The sequence below is a fragment of the Tauraco erythrolophus genome, chromosome 4 (genome assembly GCF_009769465.1).
Source record: "Tauraco erythrolophus isolate bTauEry1 chromosome 4, bTauEry1.pri, whole genome shotgun sequence".
In the NCBI taxonomy this organism is placed as follows: Eukaryota; Metazoa; Chordata; class Aves; order Musophagiformes; family Musophagidae; genus Tauraco; species Tauraco erythrolophus.
Genome location: NC_141468.1, coordinates 60,652,649 through 60,665,511, shown reverse-complemented (window position 1 = coordinate 60,665,511; position 12,863 = coordinate 60,652,649). Strand labels below are relative to the sequence as shown.

At 51.0% G+C, this 12,863-nt stretch overlaps 1 protein-coding gene across 1 annotated transcript; it reads right to left on the bottom strand.

Annotated features, from left to right (window-relative positions):
* Positions 1-471: 471 nt before the first annotated feature.
* On the bottom strand, positions 472-10,553 carry RAC2 (Rac family small GTPase 2; the record flags this gene model as incomplete). The annotated part of the gene is made up of 7 exons (XM_009984826.2): positions 472-752; positions 1,508-1,642; positions 2,906-3,065; positions 3,782-3,844; positions 5,325-5,442; positions 7,135-7,206; positions 10,429-10,553. Coding segments are annotated over 6 exons (669 nt in total), but the record flags the coding sequence as incomplete, so codon positions are not given.
* Positions 10,554-12,863: the final 2,310 nt, after the last annotated feature.

Sequence of the window (12,863 nt, the reverse complement as noted above, 5' to 3'; positions counted from 1 at the left end):
ATATGACTGCGTGTGACGTGAGCTTAGGAGCCTTAATGCAGAAATGTTTTGGTGAAAGGATGTCCTCAGGATTCTGCAGGGGCAGTTCCCAGGGAGAGGAGTCTGGACCAGGGTGTTCCCTCTCAAAGCCTGCATCTTGTCCTCTGTGTGTCTTGGAAGGGGGACGACTTTTCCCTTAAACATATGGAGGCTGAGAAGAGGAAGGGCAAGATGTGAAGTGTAATCACCCTCCTCCCTTTGGCTGGCACATGATATTTGCGCTTTACTGAGGAATGCAGGGGGCTCAGCTGAGAACTTAGCAACTCCGTACATGAATCATGCCTCATCTCTTGATCCTATAGCGGCTGGGGCTCCTTGGTACCGAGCTCAGCGTGGTGCTGCCTGGGCTATCAGTGCTGAAAGACACAGCTGGCAGGTGCCACCACCCCAGCCATCCCACTGCTCACTGCTGCAGAGCTGTGTCCCCAAGGTGCCACACATCACGGACATGGCAAGAACACACAGTCTGTTTATTGCATCGCATTCACTACGTTATTACCTCGGGGATGGTGAGGAAGGGAAGGGGCAGCTGGGTGAGGCGAGTGTGGGGAAGTTGTGCAAACGGACAAACCAGTGCTGCAGACCCACAACAGTCTTTCAAGCCAGCAGAAGTAAAACGCCCTGTGACCGCCACAGGTACTGTGCTCTGGGATGCTGGAGCCATCGCTCTCCTACATGCCCAGCAGAGCCGAGTGTCGGGAAGGGGCCGGGATCTGTAGCCAAAAACATGACAGACCTTGTGAAACCAGCATGGCTATTTTCCTGCCCTCCCTCCCTCTGCCCTGGTGCTGGTGGGAGGAGGAAGGGGCAGGGTCCCAGCTAGAAAGCTCTCACTCTTCTCTTTACTCAGGCCCTGGCCAGCTTTGCCTCTCATCCTGAAGCCTCTCTCCTCCCTCTGCTGCCTTGAGTTGAAGGGGAAGGGCAGGTGGGGACAACAGGAGAAGTAAAGGTGTCTTGGGAGAGAAGCTGCTGCCTCCCAATGAAAAGTGACATGAAAATCCCCTTGAGGTGAGCAGGGCCTGGTAAGAGGAAGGGTCATTGGGCAGCTGCCATGAATAAGGAACAGCTTTTTTATATATTTATTTTTTTTAATATAGGCAAGGGCTATGGGTTCACAGCTCTCACAGCAGGTCATCCCCAGGGCAGCCTGGATGGAGTTCCTTCTGTGCAGAAGGTGGCAGACCTCTGTGAGGGCAGAGGTGGAAAATCCTGGGCTGCCCTGCACCAGGAAATGAGGCAAACCTGCCCATGGGCGGGCAGCAAGGAGGGGGAGGTGGTTCAGGGGTCCGTGTGCTCTGTTATACCGTGTCCTGTCCTTTCCCCCATCAGTACAGCTGTCTCCATCTCTCTCTCTGAGGGTGACCCACCCCACCAGGCACACAGCAGGTCTTAGGAACGCAGTGGCCCTGACTTTTCAGGATCAGGAAAGGGCCACAGGTATCACTCCCAAGGATCCTCTCAGACTTACTCACTTAGAGGAGACTGCACACTCGTTTCTTTGTGCGGGTGGGCTGCGGACAGAGGACTGCTCGGATGGCCTCGTCAAACACCGTCTTGAGGCCACGCTGCGTCAAAGCCGAGCATTCGAGGTATTTCACGGAGTCTGTCAAGAGCAGAGCAAGTGCTTTAATGGGGAGGATGGAACTAACCATCAGGTAGGCACTGGGGGTACCCAGGAGTCTGCTGTGAAGGGTCCTCAGAAGAGAAACAAGCAGGAGGAATACCACAAATCATGTCAAGCAGGAAGAGTTGCAGGTACCTCTGGCAGGTACTTTTCTGGCTCCCATCACCTGACAGCCACAGCACCCTCCTCCCTCAGTGCCCATTTTACAGTGTCCTGAGGCACATACACACCACCTGAACACTCCCTGAGTCTCGTCTTGAGATAAGGCCTCAAGTCTCCTCAGGGTTCAAGTGTCAAGCACCTCTGGCGGCATCTCAAATTGCTTGACATCTCCCTTTTGGGACTCTGTACCCCAAATTCTCATAGACGGTTTACTGAAGAACAAGGCACCTGGATCTTGCCTGAACTGAATAAACACAGCTCAGGTGATCAAAGCCATTAAGCATTGTCAGGACACACTTCGGTCACTCAGGCAGTCTTGACTTCAGGTCAAAGCTTGCCAGCTGTCCAAGACTAGGGTTTGCCTATTCTCCACCCTTGTAGCCAGAGCAGAGCCATCATGTGAAGGTGGCTGTGTTATCCTCATCCGACATTCTCTCCTCTGAGATCCCGGTTGAAAACTTCTCCCTCAAGCTGTGTTTCCCACCCTTTCTGCTGTCCCTGCATGCTGCATCTGAGAAGAGAAGCTACCTGGAACAGACATTTGTGCTTGTCATGAAATACAGGAGGGAGCTGATGCCCCTGAGGTGAATGGCGGGGTGAGACATGCATACCTGAGGTTGCATGTATAAGCCCCGGCAGTCAGAGGCAGGGACAGGAAGCTGCAGTTGCAACTCTTCCTGAGAGATGTTAGAAAACTCAGCCTTCTGCCTCTTTCCGGATGCAGAGGAGAGGCCTCTGCCCACAGAGCAGTTGCGGCTTTCACAGAAAAAATATTTGCCCTGATAGAAATAGCAGAGTAAAAGGGGAGGGGAATGTGCAAATGTATATTTGTGTGTGGGTGTGGGGAAGATGGTGGCCAGAGAGAGGCAGAAAACAGAGGCTTGAGAGGTTGAGGCTTTCTCAAGGAGAAGATCTCTTTTCTGAGTCTCCTGAAGTGCATTTTGTCCCATGAACCTTGATGTGTCTCCCTGTGTCCCTCAGTGATACCTCTAAGGAAGCCTCATTAGGTTGAGCGGAAGACCTTAACTTATGCCTCTTTGCGTTTCGCTAGGTCCGAAACACTATGTCCTGGGCACATACCAATTTCCTTGGCCAGAGCAAGGCCCTGAGGATAGGTAATGGGGGATAGCTTCTTCTCTTTCAGCTTCTCAATGGTGTCCTTGTCATCGCGAAGATCCAGCTTTGTGCCCACAAGTATGATGGGTGTGCTGGGGCAGTGGTGCCGCACCTCAGGGAACCACTAGCAAGGGAGCAAAATGGAAAATGTGTAAGAAGATGACACATGTATGGTCCTGCACAAGAGATATCCCTGAAAAGAGATATCCCTGAAAAAATGACAGCAAGATAGCTGGCACCTTGTCCTTCCTCACAGGCCTTCCATCCAGTGTTGGGCACTATAGCCTGGCCCAGTCCAGCCCCTGTTGCTGGATCCACAGGTAAAATTGAGACAGGGGACTCAAATTCTGTTAAGCAAAAGCACAAGCTGCTCTCGACCCTTCATGGTGCCCTGAAACCCAGGGAGGAACCTGAAAGTGCTAGGAAGCAAATAGTATGTTGTTCTCCTCTCCATTCATCACTTCCTTCTTCTCCCACTTCTCATCCAAACGCTATGGGTATCTGCTTCTCATACCCTATGGACTGGTTCTGCGTGTCTATGTTATGACTGTTGTGCCTGAAAGATGCCATCAGAACATGAGCCTGTGGCCTCACAGCTCAATAGCCCAGCAAGATGAATACTAGCCCTTTAATTGAGTTGGCTGCCTTCTTTGAGATGACCCGGAAAAGACACCTGAAGGAGGCTGATATTTTAGTTCCTTCTGACTGACTCAAAAGATATTACCTCTCTGAATCTAGACAACCTACTAGCAGTCTCCACCCACAGTCACTCTCTTTGCAAGACCACCATCAATCCCACCTTCCTCAACCCCTGATGAACCAGGGTTACTTCCTTCTCACCTTAGCACGGACGTTTTCATAAGATGCTGGACTGACAAGGGAGAAGCAGATCAGGAAGACGTCCTGTAGGCATACAACCATGGTGCAGAGTTAGGATGAGAGCATGGGATTGCATGACAGGAGACAGGGAGGGGAGAGAATAGCTGAGTGGTCAACATCCTTCCTCTACAGCAGAGGGTCATGCTGGGGAAAGCTGTGTCTCACAATGTAACAGAGTCCTGACGGCTCCTAATTGCCTCTAGAGGAGAGCAGGATGTTTGCTCCCCTGACTCATGGTAACCATAGCCACCATTATCAGAAAAGCCAAACATTTAAGTAGGAGGATGGGGTTTTTGTGGTAGGCACACTCATCCTCATGGGAAACGGCCTGACAGCGTCCTGCTCATTTCTCACAGAACACCAGAGAGCTTTCAGGTCAGAATAATTTTGCCTGCTGTTGAGACAGAGCTGGGCTCAGCTCAAAAAGCGCACACGCAGGACGCAAATGAGGCGGAGTCTCGGTTATCCACGTAAGTGATTCTCCTGGGCATGGCAGAATTTAGATTTCCATTTAAACCGAAACCAAACCAAACCAAACCAACTCTTCAGGGTTATATTTATTTCATTCGACTTCACCTAGGTAAAACAAGTGTGTCAGGCCCAACCTATCCATTTCCATACCTCTACAATTGTCAGAGGCAAGTACCCTGGAGGGCATCCAAGTACCCTGCAGAACAGTTTCCCCACCTATCCTTGGGATGTGTCTCAGGGTGGGTGCAAGTACATTGTTGAGCAATGTGCCTGCTTGCACAGACTGCAGAAGGCACCTAGGCAAGAAGCTTACACCAGGTGTCTGACTTTTTAGTGGCTAACATAGTTGAAACGCGTAGTGCCCTCAATTCCTAGCCCTTTTGGTTGCGATGGCAACCTTCAGACCAACGCCTGAGGCAGCAGGGTCTTTCTGAGCTTGCCAAGAGGCTGCTTGGAACAGCATCCTCCAGGGAAGGTGATCTTGAAACCCTGAAATCACTTTGTCAACACAGTGAAAAACTGGTAAACACAGTATGTGAGGAGAGGCATCCATTTGTTCTGTTAGGGGCTTGGGCTTGAGGCATCAGCAGATCAAATACATGTGTCCACGCATCAGATCTCTTTTAAAGGCAGAAGCCAGAATAGCAGGGTTCACAGAAATGTGAGAAGCTCCTGCCTTAGCTCCAAAATTCCCTGAGCCACTTTAGTTTCACAAGAGGTTGGTTGTTTTTTTTTTTAACCATGGCTGTGTGAAGCATCTGTCCCACACAGAAATCAATGTCAGCTGGGCTCATAAATATCTTTGAAGAACTCAGTTTTCTTGCTAAGTTATTCCAGTACTAAAGTTTAGATAAAGGTCCAAAACACCCTTAGATGTCTTTTACCTTTAGGGTTTCAAGACACTTGTATATCAACAGAGGTATTCCCAGAAAAGTAGAGAGAGAGATGGGAACAGTCCTGTCATTGTGTTATGGCAAATGTTGATTTTGCAGCAGGAGAAGGAGGCATATCTGAGGGAGGAACAGTGACCCACCGTCTGCGGGTAAGAGAGTGGCCTCAGCCTGTCATAGTCCTCTTGTCCAGCAGTGTCCCATAGCCCCAGGTTTACAGGCTTGCTGTCAACCATCACGTTGGCGGAATAGTTATCGAACCTGAAACGCAGAGACATCGGCCACGGCTCAAACAGGAAAAGAGGGAGTCCTTCCAGTAGCGTATGTGGGGTTCACTAGGTGCACCCCAGAGCAAAGGGTAGTGATTCCTCTTCTCAGCTCACCTGGGTGATGCTGATTTCCCATGAACCTCTACCTTATGGACTTCCCACTCAGCATCAACCTCCTCCTCATCACCCAGCTGTCCTGAATGGGTGCCTGGCTGCAGATCCACCTTTGCTGCCTTGCATGCAGATTGATAAACCCTTCAGTTTCCCATTTTTTTCCACAGTGTCCTTCCCACAACTGTGTCTGCCCTAGCCAAGCCCCTGTCTGTCTTTCATGCTCTAAACCCCAGCTTTCATCTTAAAAGTGAAGAACCTATGTCTTTCTAGCTCCCCCAGAGCCCTGCACTCCTCAACACCCCTGCTGAAACTGAGGCCAATATGCCAAGGTGTGTCTCCTTACTCTTTGACAACCCAGCATGAAATATTTGAGAATAGCGGTCAAGATTGCATGCTTGGGAGCAAGACTTAAAGGAAAAAAGTGTTATTAAGTCAATAGAGATGTTCCTCCCTTGACCTAGAAAATATCCTTTCCTGTTCCTTTGGTTTCATTTTTTTTTCTTCAGGCTAAGGTGAGGGCAACCAGTGATAGGAAGGAATCAACATAAAGACCTTGTGAATGCACTCACAGCATATGCTGCCGTTGTAAGATGAGCCATGCAGTTCAGGAGCACAAAATGGCCTCCCTTTCGCATCTCCAGATACAAGCCTCCAACAGGAGGAGAAAGGTGTGTGACACACAAAATGCATGGCCGTTTCACTGCTACGTGTTAGGAAGAAATGGTGCCCTTCCGCAAACCAGCTTCTGAGAAGAGATGGGTTCCTGCTGCCACAACCACTTTCTGCAACATCCGTTGCAAATTGGTCTGGAGAAAAAAGTGAGTGTCTGAGGTTTTTCTGTACCTCTCCTTCTCAAGGAATCTGAACCTGAGCTGGCAGTCTGACACACTGTGCCTAGCTCCTTTTCCCACCTCAGGGAGTGTGTCATCATATCCCACACCTCAGTGGTACGGTATGAGTATGTGCGGTGTGCACCTCCAAACATATCCCCATGCACTATGGGGACACAAATGCATCTGACCACTCAGACTAAAGCAACTCAAAGCTTCTCCTTATTCCAATAGTCTACAGCTCTGTCCCAGCCTCACGCATACATCTTCTGCATCACACAGTGCTTCTACTGTGGCATTGACCTGAATCCTGCAACTTACTGTCAGGGTTATCAATCCCTGCTCCAATGACAGTGGGTGTCTTGGACAAAAAGGAAGTGGGAACCCCCGTTCAGCCAACGGCCTTCTCTTGAGTCTGGCCCGATTTTGTAGCCTGGTGCCTGATTGTTTGGCCTAGCAGGAACGCATATACTATTTGTAAACTTAGCAGGCAGATAGACCCTTGAGTTGGTTCATGTCTCCCAAATACCCCATTTAATACCAGGGTTTTGTAAGGCCATTTGTGCTTCTGGTGAAAGGTGACAGATCCAAAGCATAAAGGTGCCTTTGCTGGTTGGCAGCCCTTCCTCTGCTGGCATGGAGATGTGACCCTGCCTTCAGGGTACACAACAAGGGGTTTTTGCACCCCTTTGCCTTTCTATGCCTCCCACCAACCCAGGACCTGTTTATGCATCACTCACACGGTGGGGATGTATTCTCCTGGGAAGGCATTGGTGGTGTAGCTGATAAGGAGACAGGTTTTCCCCACAGCTCTGGAAGAGAAAGAAAAAAATAGCAAGAAGTTATGATAGCACAGGCTTTCTTGCTAGGGTGAGATGGGGATGGGGCAATCCTTCCACACCTCTAAGCTAGCCCTGTCAGGAGATCCTGGAACAGGTTGCCCAGAGAAGTTGTGGATGTCCCACCCCTGGAAGTGTTCAAGGCCAGGTTGGATGGGGCTTGAGCAACCTGATCTAGTGGAAGGTGTCCCGGCCCGTGGCAAGGGGGTTGGAACTAGGTGATCTTGAAGGTCCCTTCCCAACCCAAACTATTCCATGATTCTATGATCTCTGGAAGCAGAAACACATTTACAAGACCAGACAGTGCGTAATCATGGGTTAGACAATTGGCAGGAAGAACGACAGGATGTCACCCAGATATGTTTGTTGTCTTCCAGCACAAGGCTTGTTTTTACGGTCTAGTACAGAGATCACTCAGCTAAAACACATCCACTCTGAGATAGAAGTGGGGGCCCATTTTCCACTGCGTGCGCAGTGCTATATGCTCACAGCCAGGGTAGGTGTATTGATTGGTGTGGGACCGCCAGGACGCAGCTGCCTGGCCGGCTACAGCCCCTGAATGCAGCCACTCCTGCCTGCTCCAGCAGGCGCCGTGGCCAGGGGCTGATAGCCCCTCTTCTTGACTTAGCCACACACCTTCCAGTCTCGCCTGCCCACAGTAAGCTGCAGCATCACCTGCAGAGAGAGCTGTAAGCAGCCAGCAAGGTGTCTCTCCCTGGGGCTGCCAGTGGCTGCCGGTGGTGTTTCTGAGCTACGAGCTGGTGCTTCCTCTCTCATCAGCCTCCCCCACACCGGAGCTGCAGCAGGGTGGAGCACAAACAAGCCAGGGTAGCTGCACAGTCCAGGCTGGGTGAGAGCATTTGTGTGAGGGAGGTGGAAAGGGAGAAGTAGGGCTATCAAGGGAAGGAGAAGGTGTTGTGGGCAAGGTGAAGGCTGTGATGAGGGAAAGAAGAGAAGAAGAGAAACTAGAGGAAGAGAAAGCAGCTAGGAGAGGTGTGGAAAGGAGAAGTCTTCTGCTGGGGTGCTGTTTCTCAGGTCTGCATGGCCTGGGACAGTCTGGCCATGCTTCAATTACAGCATGTGTGAAATGGAGGTGGTGAGAGCAACCTGCCTCCTCAAGCTAGGAGCACAGCCATAGAATGAGAGAGACACACTTCCTGAGGGAAAGGCCAGGGTCCCGCTGCTGGGGATGCTCTGACCACCTCAGCTGTACCTGCAAAGCCTGCCGTTGCAGAGCTGCAGCCCTGCCTTTTGGAGTGCCCTTGACTGGCACAGCTGACATCTTCGCCCTGGTCACGAGGCACCTGCCTCGGTCACTGCACTGTGGGGCCGCTGGGGAGGAAACAGCTCTTTGGCGTGCTCTGACGCTTGTTTCTTCCTCCTGCCACCCCCTCTCTCAGATCCTCCTCTCTCAGCACCTTCTCTTTCCCTAGTTCCCTTGCTTCCTTCTTATCATAGAGATGTTGAGGGAGAGCTATAGAGGCTTCCTGAACCTCTGCAGAGAATGGCTCAGGAGATCTATGCATTGGGAAGTGGGCTGTCATGGAAGGGAGAATGGTTCTGAATTAGTGTGGTTGAATAGAGAGGAGCACAAAGGAAGGAGCAAAGGTTACGGCAAAGCTATTGAGAGATGAGGTGAGCTTAGTCACACCTGGAGTTTCCTGGGACTGAACTCAGGGAGTACTAAGAGGTCAGTGATGCATGATGAAGAGGGCTATGGGGCCAGAACAGCCATGGGGGAATGTGAGGGGCTTAGCAGAGCCACAGCAGAAGGTCCTGTGGTCGGTAAGGTTGAGCAGAGGGAGGGTGACATGGCTGGTATGGTTGGAAGGGATGTGAAGGGGGGTGAACTGAGAGCCCAGAACAATGCGGGGATGACTGGACTACTGTTGTGTTGCGAGACGGTGAGAGGGGAGATGCAATGTACAGAGAAGCCAAATGACAAGACAGAAGACATTTAAGAGGAATTGCAGTCAGAGGGGTTGAGAGCAGGACATGTGGTGGGGTTAGCCATGATGTGAAGGGAATGCTGCCTTGAGGGATGTTTACAGAGTCAGTGCAATGTGTGAGGGGGAAACTGCAGGGTTCACAGGACACAGATAAATGCCTAGTGGAGTTGTTCATCCAGCTCTAGCTTCCAGCCTTCAGAGGACTTTTCTTAGAGGAAACAGTGTTTATCTGGGGCTCTGTCCTTCATTATCCCCTTCTCCCCTTCCCCTTGCCCTAGCCCCTGAGAATATGTCTAACATGTACAGTTACATTTGCAGACATTTTCTTCCCTGGTCGATTTTTGAAGGAGGAAGTGGCTGTGGGGAGCAGGGCTGCTGCAAATGTCTCTTCATCTGCCACCTGATAGATGCCCCAGATAAAAGCCTGGCCAGCTCCTAGCTGGGAAATGAATTAACCTACTCCATGCCAAATGTGGACTCTCCTCCCCTCTCTTCCCTACATCTACTCAAGCCGCAGGGCAAGAAGATGCCCTGTCCACCTCATCCCTCCTGCCCTCAGCCGTACTGACTGCTTCACTTATTGATGGCTTAGATCTGGCCATTTCCAGGGATCGTGACATGGGCAGTGACACCACCATGCTGTGAAGGCAAGGTTATGTTACTTCCCACTCCCAAATTGGCATACACTTCCACCTATCTCAGTGGAAAGAGCCCCTCCTCCTTGTGCCCAGAGAAACACCTTGCCAGACAGTCTCCCCCATGCCTCGATACAGAGATAATGTGCTGAGAAGAGCTGAACACAGAGATACTGGAGGACATCTCATCAGAACCATAGTGCCATGCCCTCTCTCAGTCAGTCCCAGTGAGCAGATGGCTTTCTAGCAGCCATTCACCTGCAGGAGGGTGCTTGTACCTCTTGGGTTTTAAATCTGACTCCTGCCTACAGGTTCAATCTGGCAGCAACACCACCACCTCCTGTGCGTGGGACAGGCCTGCTCCACTTTCCATGCCCATTTGCAGATGCCCTTCAAAATTCCCTCTTCCACACCCTTCCAAAATTCCCTCTTCACACCCTTCCAGAGGAAGGTCCCTTGCCCTGCAGAGGGAAGAGCGAGCAAGAGAGAGAACACAGTCTGCAGGAGGTCAGAAGCAAGCTAGGGATGTTTCACTAAGCAGCCACTTTCTTTCTTGCCCTTGTCACCACTCCTCCCTCCCCACATCCACAGCAAACCAGTGGAGTACCTACCCATCTCCCACCACGACACACCTTGATGGCTTGCATGTCTCTGGACCCGTGGTGGAGGACAGCGCCCAGGGCAAAGGAAGGTCAGGCCAAGGCAAACAGTGGACAGAGATCGGGAAATTTGGGTATCAGCCCTTGTGCTGCAGTGAGCGGCAGGTTGCAGGGAGGGAGGAAGTGGAAAAGGGAACTTTACCATCACCCTCCGGTCCCTCCTCCCCTGCTCCCCTCCCACCGCAGCAGCAGCTTTATGACCAGGCCGTTAGATGAAGGCGGGGCATACATGACTTTGTGGTTGGGATGATGACTGCTGTCATTTTTTTTTTTTCTCCACGTGTGTCTAACCCACTCCCTTCCCACCCCAGTAAATGACTGAGGGCATCAAACTGCTTTTACAGGGAGCTGAACAAGGGTGAGAAAGTGGAGGGGTGGGTTTCCTCCTCCCTTCTTTATCATCCAAACTTTGGAGGAGGTTGTAAACAGGCAAGGATATCTGAAGTGGGATTAGGGGGGGTGCTGAAAAAAAAATGAAGATTTTTCAGGTCTTCCCAGTGTCCCTGAGTATCAATGACAAAATATCACAAGGAACGATGTGAAGGCTGAACAAGGAAGTCAAGGAGCCTCTAGGAAGCAGCAGTCACCCCATGGCTGCTCCCATCCCTCCTCTCATGTGGTCATAAGGTCCTGCTGCACTTCCCCACCTGCTCAGATGACTAGTACAAAGAAGCATTGTGGGAATCTATCTGCTCACCATGAAGCGGAGCCAATGCATCAAGGCATGCAATGAACTCTCTGCTGCCACTATGAGAGCCAAGGCTGGTGGATGGGAGGAGCCTCTGCAAATCAGCTTCTCCCTGTCCACAGCTTCTCCCTACTTCTATGCAAGCGCAGCCAGTGAGAGCTGCTGCCAGACCTCTTCCATCTTGTCTTCAGAAGATAAAAGAGTGTTAGAGCCAGGCAGCAAGGAGAAGGAAGCAATCACCCTAAGAAAGAAGAGACAAGGAGCGGAAAGATCCCAGAAGGCTTTACTCCTTCCTTTCCCTTCTCAAAATGAGAGTCTGCCTCCTCTTCCTTCCTTCTCCTCCCATGTAACACTAAGCCTGGAAAAGTGCATATTTTGCACCTCTGTGTGCTCCAGCCTGAACTGATGAGTAGATGGACAGGAGATGTGTTTTATAGAGAAGGGATGTGGTGACATAGAATTAGTTTCCAGGCTTTGCCAGGAGGCCAGTTAGACCAAGAACAGTGAGTTTTCAGCTGAGATGTTCCTGAAAGAAGAAGCTCTGAGGGAAAGTGTTTCTCCAAAGGTTACTGACTTTTGCACAGCTGCAGCCACAGGAGGTTGTTGCAACTGATCTGCTCGAGAGGAGAGCTCTCCCATCCATCACTGAGTGCTGGCCGCAACCCAGAAACCTTCAACTGTGGAGTGTTTCCAAGTCTTGCAGCTATTTCAGAAGCACAAAGCAACCAGCTGTGTAGGTTGTTCCCTCTGTGGATGGTAGGGAAGGAGGAGAAAGGAAACCCACTGACTCCTCTGCAAGCTAGAGTAGGAACAGGCCATAGGAATATGGATCAAAGAAGGACAGAAGGGAGAGTGACAAAGACTGTTACAGGGAGAGCAGCAGCAGGAGCTGGAAAGGGCAGGCAGGTGCAGAATATAGTGGGCCAGGAGACAGAGACTCACTCAGAAGGGAGTCAGGTGTATCTGGTTCTAGAGAATGCTACTGGTAGATGGAGAAAAACCATTACAGCTCCCTGGGCAGTTGGACACATTGAGAGCTCTCTATGGGAGACATGCTGAGTGACGAGTGAGGGGCCCAGGGAGCTGGAGGGTGGTGGAATCCCTAGGGATTTGGGGAGCTCTAGGTTGGGCAGGTAGCCTGGGACAGGTAAGCAGGAAACTGACCCTTTCTAGGCATTGTGAAACTGCATTTGGAATCAACTCTCCAAAGGAACATTTCCGTTTTCACCAGATCTTTTCTCTGAAGATTTCGAAGAACCCTTATGTGGCTGGGGAGAAGCAGGGTGGGAAGAACAGAACGTGAACATCTGGGGTGGGAAGGATGTGGACTGAGGAGAAAAGAGCTGGGGAGAGCTGGAGGACACATGACCCTTACCTGGGACAGAGTAACCAGTCATGTGAGGCTACTGGGGCTAGGGACAGGATTCAGTCTAAGGACGACTGGATGGAAAACTGGCTGGTGGCACAGTAGCACCTGGTGCAGGGATGACAAGGGCCACTGACCTGCTGAATGCCAGTGTGTGCTTTTGTCCTTGTAGTCTGGCTTGTGGGACTGGCAGCGTGGAAGGGCGTGTGGAAGAAGAAGAGTTAAAATTGATCAGGGAGGAGGGACTGTTGAGACCCCATGTCAGGTAAGACCCATGTCAAAGTCATTGTAGTTATGTACAGCCAACAATGAGCTGTGGAAATCCTGGCAAGA